The sequence below is a fragment of the Trachypithecus francoisi genome, unplaced genomic scaffold (assembly GCF_009764315.1).
Source record: "Trachypithecus francoisi isolate TF-2019V2 unplaced genomic scaffold, Tfra_2.0 Lachesis_group11, whole genome shotgun sequence".
In the NCBI taxonomy this organism is placed as follows: domain Eukaryota; kingdom Metazoa; phylum Chordata; class Mammalia; order Primates; family Cercopithecidae; genus Trachypithecus; species Trachypithecus francoisi.
Window position 1 is genome coordinate 15,445,552 of NW_022681456.1, and position 18,299 is coordinate 15,463,850.

The following is an 18,299-nucleotide window of genomic DNA, read 5'->3' on the forward strand; positions in this document are numbered from 1 at the left end:
GAGTTGGGCTGGTTTAACTCTTGTTGGGGGAGAATCCCTTCCTTATCGCCAAGTTCTTGGGGGTATGGGGACTCTTTGTATCCTCCCTCTACTGATAACACCTCTCACTGATAAACCATAGCCCTATTGCCAGAGGTATCCTGCCTCAGAGGTCTCACTTTCAGGGATGCAATCAGCACCTGTCACAACCCTGTCGCCTCAGCAGGCTTCCTGGCCTCACTTGGGGATGCTTCAGAAAGATTGGCTTTGGAATATGGACACCCAGTCTTGAACTTGTACATTATTTATCATGAGACTGTCCCCACCGTGTCTGCAAACTACAGACAGTGTGACATCTCTTCAGATGGCACTTTAAGTCTCAGGAAACAGAGAGAGAGACAGTCTATTGCCTGAAGTTCAGAGCCCCATGATGCCTGGTGTCTTGGGTTTCTGAAAGCCTGGCTGGGGTCTTTGGCAGCAAGCTTATCTGGTCTGTCCCCAGCAGTCCATCCAGGCAGTAAATTCCACAGAATGGTTCTGTAGGGGGAACTTCTCAGCAGCCCTTTGTTTTGTGGACAATTAACTTCCACTGAACATTAACTAGAGAGTGGCTACATAATGAGAAACATCATATTTCCATCAGGGGAGAATTTCAGCTCAGACAACTCCGAATGGCTCTGATTTAAGATCCATAAACTCAGTTCAAGGCGATAAATATGTAAGTAATTGATGATGTAGTGTGTGAGGAACTTAAGACCCATCCATCACACCCGGGCAGGCAAGGGCTGTGGACACGCTCTGAGAATAGGATGATAGAAGGGGAATAAATGGTAAGAAGGACCTAGACAGTTCTGTCCCCTGCATAACTCACCGCAGCTTCTCTCTACGGTCATGGCTTCCTTCCCAAAAGAGCCTCTTCCCATATTTTGTCTTCTCCAGCCAGGAAGAGAGACAGCTAAGAAAAGCTAAAAGCAAGCAGCTGAATTGCTCTAGGGGCCATCTGCCTCTTAATGCATACCTACTATTGCCAGGTACCTGCTTCATTTCCCAGTGTCTGATCCTCAGGTAAACTCTGAAGGATGGATTTCATGGCCCCCATTTTACAGAGGAGGATATGCACAGAGGGAAAGAGTCAGATGACAGGACACACAAGCACAGAGCTAGAATTCTGACTCAGGCCTGCATCTGTAAATTAGTTCCATTTTGCCCATTCCAACTCAGGCAAAAGAGGGGGTTTGCATCCCCTCATTTGCCAGGATTTGGGAACATGCAATCCACAAACAAGTCTTCACCAGTTTCTGGGTCTAAATGTCAAGCCCACCTTGCAGATTCCAGGCTGTGGTCTGCGTGTCTCCCATCTTCCCCTGCCCCACACCTGTCAAGCTACTACTGTTTCTGTTGGTTTATTTCAATGTGAGGCCATTTACAATGGAAATTGATGGAGCACAGGGCTGGCTGGTATTCTCCCTTCACAGGGACATTTGCGGTGATGGCAATGTGGGGTCTCTGTCAACTCTTGTTTTGTCCTCATTTAAGCCTGAGTCAGGCAGGGGAAGCCAACTTCTTTCAATTAGCATTTTCCTTTGGGTCAAGGAGACAGTCCTGTATATACGTGGGTTGACATGGCTCTGCACCGCTAGCCAGGCCCCATGCTTCTCCAGGTCTCCAAACTGCCTCTGCACATGCTCAGGGCTGCTCTCCTCTTTCTAGACCATGTTCCCTTCCTCTTCCCAGACCATAGCGGTAAAATTATATCAAGGGGAAATTTGAAGGGAAGATTTGGGGGTGGGACCAGGAGAGGGAAGAAAGATACGTTTTCAAACATGTCTCATCTTTAGATTCAAATGAAGATTGATAATTAATGACACTCCCCTCTCTGATCCATGGGATGGTGTCTTGTGCCTCACCCCCTGATTGGCCACCAGTGTCCCCACGCCCCTTGCATGCCTACCCGACCTACTGTTACCATCTTGGATTCTTCATCCATCATCAACACAAGGAAGATCATTACTCCTGTGGTACCCAGGTCTCCCATTGTTTGGTTACAAAGTTAAAAATCCCTGATGCACTTTAATAAATTCAGCAGTGAGCACATTATGAAACTGTAATTAAATGCCTCAGCCATCTTCTCTTTCTTTACTGGCGATGAAACTTAATTGAGGCCATCTGAGAAAGGCTGAAATAAATCACAGGTGATGACTCTAGGATCCACATTTCTCATTGGGAGAGGAAGGGATGTTATCACTGTCCACACATTTGATTTAGGGCAAATTAAGGGGATCCCAGCTTGACGGTTATGTGCCAGGACTCAGACATGGGGTGGTGGTGGTCTTTTCAAAAAGGGGAAAGTGGACCCAGCACAGTGGCTCATGCCTGTGATCCCAGCACTTTGGGAGGATCACCTGAGGTCAGGAGTTAAAGACCAGCTGGCCAATGTGGTGAAACCCTGTCTCTACTAAAAATACAAAAATTAGCCAGGCATGGTGGTGGGCACCTGTAATCCCAGCTACTTGGGAGGCTGAGGCAGGAGAATCACTTGAACCTGGGAGGCAGAGGTTGCAGTGAGTGGAGATTGCTCCATTGCATTCCAGCCTGGGTGAAAGAGTGAGACTCTGTCTAAAAAAAAAAAAAAAAAATTGGGGGGGAAAGTGATTCTGAGGGTGAATATGTGAATATTAGAATAAATACATTCATACATCCTCACTAGATCCTGAAGGTGTTTCTAGTTTAGTATAACCATTTATTTGTTTATTTATTTTGAGACAGAATCTCACTCTATTGCCCAGGCTGGAGTCCAGTGGCACAATCACAGCTCACTGCAACCTCCACCTCCTGAGTTCCAGCAATTCTCATGCCTCAACCTTCCAAGTAGCTGGGATTACAGGCGTGAGCCACCATGCCCAGCTAACTTTTGTATTCTTTTTTTTAGTAGAGATGGAGTTTTGCCATGTTGGCGAGGCTGGTCTTGAACCCCTGACCTCAAGAGATCCACCCACTTCTGCCTCCCAAAGTGCTGGGATTATAGACGTGAGCCACTATACCATTTTTTTTTTTTTTAACCAGGGGTGGGACCAGGTGGAATGGGTGATGGAAGAGAGTGGTGATGACAACTTTCCTGTGATGTCGTCCCTCACATCCTCTCCAGTGTCCTACCTCTAGCCCCCACATACCAGCCCTTCATCTGCTTTGCTGCCATTGGTGCAGTGCCTTCACCACTCACCGGTCCTACCAATATCAGCTGCTACCTGGAGACACTCCTAGCAGGGCATCTCCTATCTCTATCTCATCCGTGACCACCACCACTGCCTCCAGTTGTAACTTAGAGAGAAGACTCCCCCAGGTCTCAGCTGTGTCATGGTGCTTTATCAGATGCACGGGGCATTTCTTCCTCTTCTGCCTGGGATCAGCATATTCCTTCCCCTGGAGGAAGACTCCTCCAGGTCTTCTCTCTGCTTTGATAGAGTGACAACTAGAAAATCAAATTCTTTAATCCAGACAGAAGCAGTGAGAGGAGAGAGTTAATTTTTCTTTTCCTCTGCCACTATGAGTTGACCCAGATTTCAGAAGTTGCATATAGAGACATTGCCCCCTCATGGATTATTCTACCAAGAGACAGTGAGGGGTTGAAAGAACACAGCGTTGGGCTATCATCTTGACTGGGCTGCTTGCAAGTCCTCCTTGTCTGGCTCTTCTCTTCTGCGAAATGGGGATCAAAACAATGCACCTCACAGGGTGCTAGGATTAAGTGGGCAGTGGGGTGACACCAAGTGGTTTTATGTATTTTGGCTTGGAGACTACAGACTGTTTGTCTAAGGATTCCTACCATGTAAGTGGCAGAAGGGGATCCTGAACCCTGGTCTTCTGGCTCCATGGAAAAAAATCTGTCTGCTGATTAGCCAAGAAAATGAGTTTCACAGCTCTAAATCAGGACTTGGCACTCATTTTCTTTAAAGGGCCAGGTAATAAATATTTTTTTGTTTGGTGGACCATACTGTCTCTGTTACAACTACTACTGCTGTCATAGACGATATGTCAATGAGTGGGTGTGGCTGTGTGCCAATCGAACTTTATGAAATTAGACAGTGAGTTGAATTTGGCCTGAGGGTCAAGTTTGCCAACTCTGGCCCTAAGTCATAGTCCGTACAGAGATTTGTCATTTTCTAACTGATGTGTTAAATTCAAGAGGCAGAGTGATGATGACAATGACAAAAACAATAATAACAATACTACATCAGACACTCAGTGGATCACTGTTCCAATTATATCACCCCACTTTATCCTCCTACCAATTTTATGAGGGAGATACAATGACCTCTTTTTTATAGGAGAAACCGAGTCTCAGAAAAGTAAGAGTACCAAGATTCCATAGCTCGTAAGCAGCAGAGCTGGTGTTTGTCACAGGTGTGCTCATGTCAAAGTCCCATGCTCTCTCTCCCACACTCCACTGGGCAAGTTGATTGCCCTTGAGGCCCTTCCTGTTCAGAAATACGCTACTCTGTCTCCAGAGGAGGTCCACACTCAAGGTCTTGTCTCTAACTTAAACTCCACACATGCATGGATTGCTTTGATCCTAATATTTGCATTCCTGCAATGGACAGGAACTGAGGCCATAGTCTCAATAGCTTAGCCATTGCCCATTGTTTTGTCTCAATGTCATGGGAGTCCCAGGAAACTTCTGTGAAATCCCTGTATATGATCCCTTCCATCGAGAATCCTTGCTCACCCCGAGCATCTCTTACCACTGTCAGTCCTCTCTGCCTTATTTCTTCCCTGATGACATGAAACCAAAGCCCACCCTGGTCTGTGCACTCACCAGTGCCAAGGGGTTCCATGGAAGCCTCCATAGCCATCAAGGGTCCCAGATGATGATGTTTGGATCTTGGGAGATGAGTGTCATTGTTTCAGGGAGAAAATTGTGTCCAACTCCATGAAGAAACGCAATTTGGCCCTGAAGCATCATGGAGCTGTAACCTTTAGAAACTGCACATGATTAAAATACTTTCAGATCTGATATATTTGAGCTGCATATTAAAGCAAATAGAGTTATCCTCTGCTATGTGAATGATATCATGAGCAGCTTTAATCTAGGATTGGTTGGCACCTTGGATAAATCAGTGGGATTTTAGCTGGTGATTTGCCTGTGACTCCGAAGAAAAGTTTAATGGTCTAAGTTTTATTAGTTTCAGTTACCTTTAGGCTCAATGAATTTGCTAGTTGATTTGAATGCAGCACCTCTGCTGAGTTCTCACTCAGTCTGTCATGTCCCTGGGCTGGAAGTTTAAGGGCAGTTTGGAACTTCCAGTTCCTTTGTGTTACTTCTGAGGATGAGCTCTTGGGTTCAGATCTGAGCTTTAGCACCTAAAAGGGAATTATGGAGACTAAGTGAAATAATACATCTAAATCACATCATCTAGGTCCCGCTGTGTAGTAGGTGCTTAATAAAAGTTAGCTATTATATTTAATAATATTATGTGCTCAGAGGTCTTTATCTCCATGGAAACATTTAGGGTAGAGTAGCTCCTTATTTATCCAACAGGGTTTAGATATTCAAAGACTGCAATAACTATTTCTTGTAGTCCTTTTCAACTCTAGACTGGCATGGCTTTTAAGATAATTTTTACATTTATCTCAGAAGGAGACATGGTATGGAGCTGGATAGAAGGCTTTAATTTTATAGGAAACTGGGTTCAACTCTGGAGTTCACGATATTTGGTGAACTTTAGCTATATGACTTTGAACAATTTAGTTATCCTTACTTTCCTTATCTGTAGACTGGGGATACAAACTCATAAGACTGTGTGGATTAAATGAAGACATAGCTGCAAGATACATGTAATAAATATGTCTGAGCATTGCTCTCATGCTCAGAATACAGAATACTCTTTGTGCATTATGCTACTTAGTCTTCAAACAACACAATGAGGTACAGTGGGCACTATTATTTACTCACAGTTTTTGCCTGATGACATTGAAGCTCATGGGGTTGTCACTTGCCCAAAGACACACAGCAGATCACATCCCACATCTACCTCAATTTGCCGTCTGTGAAATAGTTATAATGTGTACTTTCTTCCCTACCACACAGAGTATTTTGAGGATAAATCAGTTCAGATTTGCTCTGAGTCTGATAAAGTTATATCTAAGATCTCCCAGGGCCACGTAAGTTTCTCATTAACCAGAAAAACACCAGTTTCAGCCAGGACTTGACTATCAGTCCATTCATTTGTTCGTCATTCATTTGTCCATTAAACATACATTTAATATTCTTTGAGCAGATCCTGAGCTAGACACTTGGGGATACGGTGACAGATGAGACCCAGGCCCAAACCCCAAAATCTCCCAGCCTAGTATCATTTGTCCCCATAGCAGATAAATTGCAAAGAATAATTTTTTTAAATTGGCTTTGCTTTCTTCCTGTGGCTACCTCTTTATCCTCACCTGCTTGGGTTTGGGAATGCAAATCCCATGAAAATTTCTTCAGAAACTCTCCTCTAAGGTCAGTCTGTGCCACAGCATAGTAAAAGTACTCTGTTAGCTTCTGAAAAATAATACAGACTCTGGGGCCAATGAGTACCGCCCCCCCCTTTGCTTTTCCCGGGGACATTGAGGAGTGATGGGATGTGGATTTTTTATGAGGGGCTGTGGGTGGGATCATGACAGCTCCGGTGGGAAAGGCCTGGGTTGAGAGAATGACCCTGGGAAGGAATGATCTTGTCAGGGTTAGCTGTAGCGCTGGACCTGGGTAGGGGTTGGGGTGATGGAGCATTGATGCGGGGATAGGGAGGTAGGGAGGCCCTCCCTGTTTTTTCCAGTTAACCGACCCCTCGACCGCCAGAGGGAGCTCTTAAATCCACACTGCCCAGCACAGCGTCCGCCTTCCATTCTAACGCACATCGGGGCTCCCATTGCCGTAAAACAACGCCAGCGTCGGTACTGTTTCATTTTCCTCAGGGACTCTTATTTCTTGGCTCATTTACTTTCTGTACTTTCCCCCTGTAGACTCTAAGCTCAAAAAACATGGTTATCCTGTTCACCATATCCCCTTGAAAGCATGCCTGGAATAAGGTAGGTGCTGTGTCAGTTTCCCATGGCTGCTGTGACAAACGGCCACCAACTCAGTGGCTGAAAACAATACAGATTTATTATCTTACAGTTCTGGAGGTCAGAAGTCCGAAATGGATGCCAATGGGATTAAGATCAGGGTGTCGGCAGAGCTGGTTCCTTCTGGAAGCTCTAGAGGAGAATCCATTCTCACCTTTTCTAACTATGTGCCTTGGCTGGTGTCCCACCTCCTCCTTCAAAACCAGCAGTTGCATCACTCTAACCTTGGCTTTCATTGTCACCTCCCCTTCTCTGACCTCTGACTCTCACCCTCCTCCCTCCGTCTTATACGGGCCTATGGTGACATTGGGTCCACCCGTGTAATCCAGGGTCACCTCTCCATCTCAAGATAATTAACTTGATCACATCTTCAGCATCTCTTTTTGCTGGATAAGATAACATACTCCCAGGTTCCAGGGATTAGGATGTGGTCATCTTTTGGGTAGGACAGGAGCATTATGCTATTATGCTATTACATCACCTCCCAGGCCTCCTGCGTCCTTCCCAGACAGGGGAGGCCTTGACAGTATAGGATGGGTTGAGCAGGGTGTTGGAGGGAAGTCTGGACTAAAAGCATCCAGTTTGTTTCTGTCTGCAGTCTAAATCCCAACTCAGTCACTTATCAGCTCTAGACAATTGCATATTGCTTCTAAGCCTCAATATTCCCATCTGTGAAAGGGAGATGAAATTCACTTCCTTTAATTGAGCCATGGCTCAATTAAAAATCCCCATTCTGGCATTTACTTGCATTTACTTTGGGCAGTCAGGATAACTTTTTAATTTCCTTGTTGAAATGGCACTAATGATCATGGCTGATATGCTATGTGTGTGTATACTCTGTAGTGTTTGTATTAATGAGATAATGTATGTCAAGGGTCTGTTTGACAGTAGTGCTTGGCACATGGTAACACAACAGACAGCAAATCTACTATTATTTTTCTTCTTTCTTTCTTTTCTTTTTTATTATTATTTTTATACTTTAAGTTCTAGGGTACATGTGCACAACGTGCAGGTTTGTTACTTATGTATACATGTGTCATGTTGGTATGCTGCACCCATTAACTCGTCATTTACATTAGGTGTATCTCCTAATGCTATCCCTCCCCTCTTCTTTTCTTTCTTTCTTCTTCTTCTTTTTTTTTCTTTTGGAGTTTCGTTCTCGTTGCCCAGGCTGGAGTGCAACGGCACAACCTTGGCTCACTGCAACCTCAGCCTCCCAGGTTCAAGTGATTCTCCTGCCTCAGCCTCCTGAGTAGCTGGGATTACAGGTGCCTGCCATAAACAAAAATAATTTGTTTTGTATTTTTAGTAGATACAGGGTTTTACCGTGTTGGCCAGGCTGGTCTCGAACTCCTGATCTCAGGTGATCCTCCCACCTTGGCCTCCCAAAGTATTGTGATTACAGGTGTGAGTCACCACACCCAGCCATATTTTTCTTATATCTTATTTTCTTCTTTCTTCTCCTCCTCTTCGTTGTCACTCATTTTTCCCTGTATCTCTGTGTATATCCTCACGTATTTTTCCCGTGCCTAGCTCATCCATCAGGGAGCTTTCAAATCCACCAGGTCAGAGCCTGATTTTTCATCAAGCAGCTCTGTGTGGTGTGGATGCTTTGTTAATGTTGGTTCCTTCTGTTGGGCCTTCTGTTTGTCCCTCTGACTGCTGAGGTGATTCCAAAGACCAGGGCTCCTAGCTTTTCCCTCTTCTGTGCAAAACCCCTTCTGGGCAGATGCATTTCTCAGAAGACATCAATAGCTAGACCTGTGCAAGGGGAGAAGAAACCTCCCCCCTTCCGCCTCTTTCTCTTTCTGTGCACTAGAAATGAAAATATCTACGGAGAAATGTCTATTATTCTACTCCTGAGACTGTAGGCACCAGGGATGCACAAAATTCTGCCTCTGTGTCTGCATGACTTGTTATCAGAAAATTAGAGTAGAAAAGAAGCTTTTGTTCAGCTATGGAGACATCTTAATAGGTGCTTTGATTGTTAAACAGTTTCTGTATTGGTTTAATTGCTGTAAATGTTGTTTGTTTTCTCTGTTATGATAAGGCTTGGATTTTCATATATTTTTTCCCCTTCCCTTTCAACAGTTTTCCATTGCTTTAAGGCCTGCATTGGCAAGTTTAATAAAATCCAAATGAAGAAAGCAAAGAAAGGATCTCAAAGTTCAAATCTTCACGCCCACAAAGGAAGCCGTGTGGAGGTTATTATTGCTTGAGACTAATGATGCTGCAGCCGCTTAATGTAATTGACAGAATTCACCCCTTCAACCAGATATTGGGAAATGAGACCAAACTACTAAACTTAATTACATCTATGTTTTGAAAAGGAGCTATAATTGAGAATAACTGAATATTAGGCTATGAACCTAATAGTGAGATGTGCTTATCATAAAAGAGGATTTGTTCTCTGCTGAGTTGAGCCTCAGAAGCACCATCTGGGGGATTTTTGGTGGAGGGGTGGTGGTAGTAAGGGAAGGAGTTGGCTAGAGAAACAGAGAAACATCTAGATCAGGAATTCTCTACCTTGGTGCTATTGACATTTTGGGCTGTTTAATTCTTTATAATGGGAGTCTGCCCTGTGCATTATAAGATGTTAAACAGTATCCCTGCTGTCTCTCCACCAAATGCTGGTAACACACACACACACACACACACACAGACACACACACAGAGTGTAACAACCAAAAATGTCCCCAGACATTGCCAGATATCCCCTAGGGGGAAAAAGCACTCCTCTGGTTGAGAACGGGGGTGCAGGGGCTCCTGGAAGACTTTCAAACAATTGCAGAGTTCCTCATTAAGAATCTGCAGGTACCTGACTGTGTGGCCTTTAGCAAGTCACTGCACTTCTCTTAGATCCTTTTGTCTTCCTTTGCACAATGGGAATAATGATAGCCTGACCGCACAGAGGAATAGCTTCCAGGTATAAAATGCATAGCATAATGCCTAGCACCTATTGAGTAATCAATAAACTTGGTGTTTTTATTATAATAATCTTGGATTCAGCAAACATGTATTAAGTACTTTGCTTCAGGCACTATGCTTTGAGGTGATGATGGAAAGATGAGATGTGGTTCCTGCTCTTGCAGAGGTGGAAAATATAGGCGGACCTGTTGGTACAATCTTATTCTTCACCCGTGGCAGACATTGCTAATCCGTTTCAGTGCCCTTTCCTGTTGAGCCTCAGAATCCATTTTAACACACTTCTTTGGGCAGCCACTACTAGTGGCCCCTGAAATGAAACCCATTTAGCACTCCTAGTTTTGTAGATTTCCTGGTGAGGACGCTGACCCTTCCTCTCCGGCACAGTCCTCCCATTCCTACCCACCCCTGGCACTGAAGAAAGCACCTGAGGGAGTTAATGGTGGAATCCCTCCTCCCATGTCTGACTTCAGTCCCCAAAAGAGATAGGAATAGAAAAATGCTCTCTTAAAAATTTTTTTCCTTTTATCTTTTCTATTTCCCTCAGAAATGGAAACAAGTAGTAAAATGGGCTTGAGGTTGATGACATTTAGTTTTTACTTAAACCAAAGGAATCCCACAGGCTGTAATTCTGATTGATACATCATGCTCTCTCCCTCCTAGGTTTTCTCTGCCCTTTGGAGCTTGGGAAATAATTAGCTCTCTCATAAAGGATCCCAGCTTTACAAGGGCAGAATTGGGATTTCTGGAAACAGCTTTCAGATGGCTGCCGACGGTGTCAGACAGAATAGAGGAGCAAGTAGGTTGGGGGTTAAATGCTCTGTGATAGGTTCTGACATGCCCGGATCCCCAAAGAGAGTGCCACTCCATAACAATTGCTGTGAAAAATGAGGAGATTGCAGTGAGCTGAGATCCGGCCACTGCACTCCAGCCTGGGCGGCAGAGCAAGACTCTGTCTCAAAAAAAAAAGAAAAAGAAAAATGAGGCATGCATTTGCAGCTCCAAACACAGGGAGCCGGCTCCATCCATCTGGCCTGAGAAATGAGAACCGGCGTGTAGGGTCAGGCACTTGCTGCTTCTCTCCCTGTCTGGTGGAGATTCCACAGGCAACACTGGCTGCCATTGTTTTACAGCTCTCTGGGGCCTGCAGGCTCTGCCAGAAGGATGGTGTGGGCAATGGGGAGTAGGGCGGAGGTGGGACCTGGTGCACAGGGTCTGTGGGAGAACCAGAACTCAGTCTGTAATGGAGTGATAGTACAGTTCATTGAGATTTAGCCTAAGGGGTGAAAGAAAAGACCAGATGGGGACAGGCATCTCATCTGAAGTTTGATTTTGTTTTGTTTCTTCCTCATTCCCATTCATCATACATCCACCCACCCACCTGTCTATCCACTCACCTATCCATCATTGCATTCACCCGTCCGTCCGTCCATCCATCCATCCATCCATCCATCCACCCACCCATCTATCCATCTATTCATCCATCCACCCACTCACCCACCCTCCTATCCATCCATCCATCCACTCACCCACCCGCCCATCCATCCATCCATCCACTCACCCACCGCCCATCCATCCATCCATCCACTCACCCACCCGCCCATCCATCCATCCATCCACACCCACCCGCCCATCCATCCATCCATCCACTCACCCACCCGCCCATCCATCCATCCATCCACTCACCCACCCGCCCATCCATCCATCCATCCACTCACCCACCCGCCCATCCATCCATCCATCCACTCACCCACCCGCCCATCCATCCATCCATCCACTCACCCACCCCCCATGCATCCATCCATCCACTCACCCACCCGCCCATCCGTCCATCCATCCACTCACCCACCCGCCCATCCGTCCATCCATCCACTCACCCACCCGCCCATCCATCCATCCATCCTCACCCACCCGCCCATCCGTCCATCCATCCACTCACCCACCCGCCCATCCGTCCATCCATCCACTCACCCACCCGCCCATCCGTCCATCCATCCACTCACCCACCCGCCCATCCGTCCATCCATCCACTCACCCACCCGCCCATCCGTCCATCCATCCACTCACCCACCCGCCCATCCATCATCCATCCACTCACCCACCCCCCATCCATCCATCCATCCACTCACCCACCCGCCCATCCGTCCATCCATCCACTCACCCACCCGCCCATCCGTCCATCCATCCACTCACCCACCCCCCATGCATCCATCCATCCACTCACCCACCCGCCCATCCATCCTCCATCCACTCACCCACCCGCCCATGCGTCCATCCATCCACTCACCCACCCGCCCATCCATCCATCCATCCACTCACCCACCCGCCCATCCGTCCATCCATCCACTCACCCACCCGCCCATCCATCCATCCATCCACTCACCCACCCGCCCATCCATCCATCCATCCACTCACCCACCTGCCTATCCATCCATCCATCCATCCCACCTATCTATTCACTCATCCATCCACCTACTTACTCTTGCATAACTTTAGGTGGTGCATGGTTGGACATTATTAAAATAATTATCTATAATGTATAGAAATTGATATGGCTTTCCGCATAGGGTTTGCTTTTGAAATAAGTGTATTTAGCCAAAAATATTGGAGTCAGCCTAAAATGTTAAATAAATAACTTGGCAGTTGTACAGAGGCATGGCAGAAATGAGAAAAGCGTGACGTGCCTGGCTGCCACTGGGAATCCACTGCACTCTAACTTTCATGCAAGGGCATGTGTTCATTTCAGTTTCCTCGAACCTGAAATCACAGCTGCTGTGCAGCCTCTAAGGTATATGACCTAGAGCAAGTGACTTCCCCTCTCCAACCCTTAGTTTTTTCTTCTGTAAGGTGAAGATGCTAGCAACCCCTATTCTTGGGGTCATTTGGAGAATGTAGCAAGCTAGGGCATGTGAATCACTTAGCACATGCTTGGCACACACCAAGCACTCCGTAAATGGAAGTGATGCTCCCTTTTATTCATTCCACAGCTGGCTTCATTTAAGGCATCCCCTGGGAGCCCTGCCCAGGGGACCTTGCGTGAGTTGAGGTAACAAGCTAAACCAGTGTTCCACTTGGCTTTAGTTTAGCAAGTGATGGCAACTGGTGTCCTTCCTGAGGGTGACGAGCCCCCCCTTTTCCTTCCAGGGCTTGCCAGAGCCCACCCCAGTCTCTGACCCTTTGTGTAACAGGTTGTTCTCTTTTCTCTGTAGACACACTGTCTGTGCCACGTTGGTCCCCGCAGATCCCTCGCAGAGACCTCGGCAACTCCATCAAGCACAGGTAGGCTGGATTCCTGTGTGCACTGGTGCCTACTTCACAGCCCTGTGAGGGGTGGGGGCTCTGGCCCCTGCCCTGGGGTGAGAGAAGGCTGGGCTATTGAGCTCCAGCACCTACATCACCATGTCCCTTTCTCCTCTGCTAGGCTAAACTTTAAAGTGGCAACCAGGGGACTGAGACATCTGCTTCTTACTAATCTGACCCTTATAAAATTAGCATATAGCAGTTAAAAGCCAGGGCTTTGGAATCAGACTGACCCGTGTTCCAATCCTAGCTGGTATAGCTTTGCAACCTTAAGGAAGTTACTTAACCTTTCTGAGGCTCAATTTTTTCCTTAGATAATTCTGCCTACCTATAGGGTGACTGTTGCAGATTAAATGAGATAATATATGTAAAGTACTTAGCACGGGGCCTGGCACATAACAAACACTTAATAAACAGTATCATTCTTAAATTAATGCTTTATGTCCTAATTTTTGGTCTCCTCACCCAGAATACACAAGATTGCAGGTGTCCATTCTCTGGTGTGGTGGAGGTCAGTCCAGAGCTCTAGCCCTGCTGGGTGCATGGAACAGGTGGTCCTCTCCAGGGCTAGACCTGCCCTTTTGGGGAGGGGTGTTTGCATATACCAGGCATCCCTTATAAGAAGTCCTTTAACTCCCTGGATTTAGCTTTCCCCATTTCGTCTTGGTAGTTCCAGTCTCCTCACAAACTTAGCAGGGTGAGCGGGGCAAGTGTGCTCATGGCCATTGGACAGATAGGCAAACTGAGGCCCTGGGAGATTAAGCAATAGGTCGAAAAGCTAATTAGCCTCAGTACTTTGTGTTCTTTTGACACCCTGCTGAGTTTTCCTAGCACCAGGGCCTCTGTGAACTCGCTGGGGGACCTGTTCACTCATTCATGGATTCTTTCCACTTGCATTTACAGAGTTTCTGTGCCACGGTTACAGCCCTGACCAAGACATAAGGCCTGTTCCCTTGGGGAGCTTGTGCTCTAGGGCAGGGTCAGATAGTTAACAGACCACGACAGTATGGAGAGATCAGGGTGACAAGGTGGGGTGATAGCAGGGCCAAATGCATCACCATAGCTGGGGCCATGGCGGAGATGAGCATTCTCATGATGGGGACTCACGGAATGGCATCTGGTCAACAGTTTTTGAAAGAAGTGTGGTGACAGGATAGTTGTTAAGGCTTAAATGAGAAAACTTTGGAGGAAGCAGTGAGAAGTGTGTGATAGGCACATGAATGGTCAGGCCTTGAGCTGCAGAGAGAAGGGCATCAAAGACGAGGGCCTTTTTTGTATTTTCCTCGTCACTGCTCTCTGGCTCTGCTCCACCCCTGGATTGGCCACGCCCCTTGATCGACCACGCTCCCTGGACTGGCCCTGCCCCTGGCTCATCCCCATTCTTGGATTGGCTACGCCCCTGGCTCAGCCACACCCTTGGCTCGGCCACACCCCTGGGTCAGCCACTCCTCTGGCTCAGCTCGGCTCCTGGATTGGCCATACCCCTGGCTCAGCCCCACCCCTTAGATTGCCCAGCCCCCAGGCTCTCTGGTACTCCCTAAGATTCAAAAGCTGATGCCCAGAGGAGGGAGACAACCTGTTAATTGTAGGAATGTCTTCCCAGAGGAGCTGAGACTTGGGATGACCTACTACTCTTCAGTCTCTCCCTGTGTTTCTCCCTGGGCTTAATGCCAGGAGGTAGAGAGAACTGGACTCACCCCAGCCTTGGTGAAGAAATGAAATTAAAATCCCATCTGCTGCCATCAAAGTCACTTCAGCCAGAGCTGGGGAAGAGGCAGAGCTGATCCCAAGAACAAGAGAGGGCTGGAAAGGAGAAAAAACTGTCACCCATTGCTTCTGACGCCTGCCCGCCATTCCTGTGTGGCTGGCTGATGAGTGAAATACACGCTCCTTCACTGCCATGCCCCGAAGCTGCCAAATTCTGCAAAACAGAGTCTGCTAAACTCACTGGCTCTGCCGAAGGGAAAGAAAGGGCTTGACCAACTCACAAATCCAAAACCAGAGAGGGAGAGTTTTCTTGGCAGTAAGCGTCTTTGCTCAGAATATTGCTATTTGTTTCGATTTGGAGGCTTTGGGCTGTGGCTTATTTTGTTTGGAGAGTGACTGACCCAAATCAGGCAAAACGGTCCAACAGAGGGATGCAACCTTTCCCTCGAAATTCTCCGACTCCAAGTTATATAATCACTTCCGATTTCCCTTTTGACACTCTGAGGCAGTGGAGATTAGATACAGCTCCTGCTGACGGTGACACAAATTGAAAATTAAAATTAACTGTGACCTGGCAACCTTCAGTACTTTTCTTGGGCCCAGTCCTGCCACTGCCTCCTATCTCTTGGGGAAGAAAGCACCCTGGCAATATTGAGGGGAGATGTGCCCAGGGAGTTAATCGAATGCACCTCTGCTCCAGTTGGTTTATAGCTGTACATGGGAGACCTCCAAACTGCCCATGTTTGCAGCAAGTGGATGGGGTTGGAGAGCAAGGTGAGCTGATGGTCTGAAATGGCTTTCACTTTCAAAGACTCTTCTCTGCCACTGAAGTTTGGGTTCTCAGGTCTTTCGGGAGGGGAGGGCTCCCTTTGATACTCCCCAGGTGGTGTGACTAGCAACTGGTGGGAGATGGTTCAGGGGGTCCCCCAGGAGGCTCCACCTTGCTTTGTAGCTTTCTGCAGGCAGTTCCAGCCCTCTCCATTACTCTGTCCCAGTACTGACCTTGGCATATAGTAGGCCACCAGGCAATATTTGTTGAACAAATGAATGACCCTTATGAATGTTCAAGGTAATAGTACAGTCACAACCCAATTTACTGAGTGCTTACTATGTACCAGGCACTGTACGGAGCCCTTGACATGCCTGACTGACCTCATTTAATCTCCCCAGTAACCTACGAGGTCAATACTATTATTATCTGGACTTTACAGATGGGGAAACAGAGGTTCCAGTGGTTTAAGCAACTTGAATAAGTCACACAGCTCGGAAGAAACAGGACTGGAATCCAGGGTTGGTGTGCTTGCTCTTCAAGTGCTTCATCCCTCTAGAGATAGGTCAGTTGCCGTTTCCTTAACCTTGAACATTTTCTGTCTCTTTTCCACAGGTTTTCCACCAAGTACTGGATGTCTCAGACATGCACAGTCTGTGGGAAAGGGATGCTTTTTGGCCTCAAATGTAAAAACTGCAAGTAAGTGACTGTGCCCTGTGGTGACTTTTTCCAGCACCCAGTGTCAGCTAGAACTATATGCAGGTCACTGAAACAGCCTTTGGGAGTTTGATTTCTTCACTCTTGGGAGAGTTGTTTGCTTTGTTTTTCAGAAATAGATTTGAAATGCACCTCTACATTTCGGTAGGGGGTCAAGGGAGGGCAATTCTGAATAAGAACCAGCGCTGATGGAAGATGCTGGAAATGCCTAATGCTATGTGCTGAGGCACAGTGGTACTTCTCATTTTCATAGCATCTAAGGCCAGGGGTTGGCACACTTTCTCAAGTTGGCCAGATAGCAAATATTTTAGGCTTTGCAGACCATAAGCAGCTATAAACAATACAGAAACAGAAACAGTCTTGACAACTTCATTTATTCCAATAAAACTTTATTTGCAAAAACAGACTGCAGGCTGGCTGTGGCCCTCAGCTGTAATTTGCTGATCCTGAGTTAGAATTTGCCAAATCCTTTTCTCTTTCTCTGTCTCTTTTTTTTTTTTTTTTTTTTGAGGTGGAGTCTTGCTCTGTCACCCAGGGTGGAGTGCAGTGGTGTGATCTTGGCTCACTGCAACCTCCGCCTCCCAGGTTCAACCAATTCTCCTGCCTCAGTCTCCTGAGTAGCTGGGACTACAGGCCTGTGCCACCATGTTGGCTTTTTTTTTTTTGTAATTTTAGTAGAGACAGGGTTTTACCATGTTGGCCAGGCTGCTCTTAAACTCCTGACCTCAAGTGATCCTCCCCCATCGGGCTCCCAAAGTGTTGGGATTGCAGGCGGGAGCCACTGCGCCTAGCTCCCAAGTCTGTCTCTGCTTTTTCTTTCTCCTCATGGTACCTTTTTGAACTAGCATTGTAATTTTCCCCATTTTACAGTTGTGAAGGCTGAGTCTAGCAATGAAAAGTCACTGTGAAGAAGTGACAGTCAGGACCTGAACCCAGATCCCCAACTCCTTTTCTGCTCACTTTCTGTAGTATCACATCGGTCTGGAATTTTGATAAGAAAGCCAGACCACCCAAGCTCTGCCTCCCCCAGCTTCCTTTCTCTTCCTCACACCCACTCAAGGTCATGGCTGGCAAAAGGTAGGGAGGAAGAAGAAAACTGAGACACTGGATATGGGCTCTGGTTTCAAATCCTGGTGCTGCCACTTGTCAGCTGCCTGACCTTGGGCAAGTCATTTCACATTTCTGTCCCTAGTATTTTCATCTGTGTGAAAGGAATAATAATTGATATGATTTGGCTGTGTCACCACCAAAATTTCATCTTGAATGGTAGCTCCCACAATTCCCACATGTTATGGGAGGGACTCGGTAGGAGATAATTGAATCATGGGGGTGGTTTCCCCCATACTGTCCTTGTGGTCGTGAATAAGTCTCACGGGATCTGATGGTTTTATAAGGGGAAACCCCTTTTGCTTGTTTTTTTTCTCATTCTCTCTTGCCACTGCCATATAAGAAGTGCCTTTTGCCTTTCACCATGATTGTGAGGCCTCCCTGGCCACGTGGAACTGTGAGTCCATTCAACCTCTTTTTCTTTATAAATTACCCAGTCATGGGGATGTCTTTATCAGCAGCATAAAAACAGACTAATATAATTATCATGCCTGCCTTGGGTGGCAATGAGCTTTTGATAAATCAGCACACTTGAGGACATAACACAGTGCCTGGCTCAGTCCAGTCCTTCGTAAGAAATTGCGATGCTTTGCTGTCAGGCCTCAATCTCTCCCTGTCTCTCCTTTTGTAAACACGTATTACATACCCCTTCAGGTCCAACACTATAAAATAGTCATAACAGCCAACTTTATGT

The 18,299-nt window shown here is 46.7% G+C and overlaps 1 protein-coding gene across 3 annotated transcripts in view; it reads left to right on the forward strand.

The window, feature by feature from the left end:
* The window catches only part of KSR2 (kinase suppressor of ras 2), a 512,275-nt gene that overhangs the window by 376,202 nt on the left and 117,774 nt on the right, over positions 1 to 18,299 (forward strand). For all 3 annotated transcript variants that reach the window (XM_033220446.1, XM_033220445.1, XM_033220444.1), the window contains 2 exons: positions 13,215 to 13,284; positions 16,397 to 16,480. In XM_033220446.1, the coding sequence (XP_033076337.1) occupies positions 13,215 to 13,284; positions 16,397 to 16,480 (154 nt within the window). The remainder of the gene's footprint in view (positions 1 to 13,214; positions 13,285 to 16,396; positions 16,481 to 18,299) is intronic.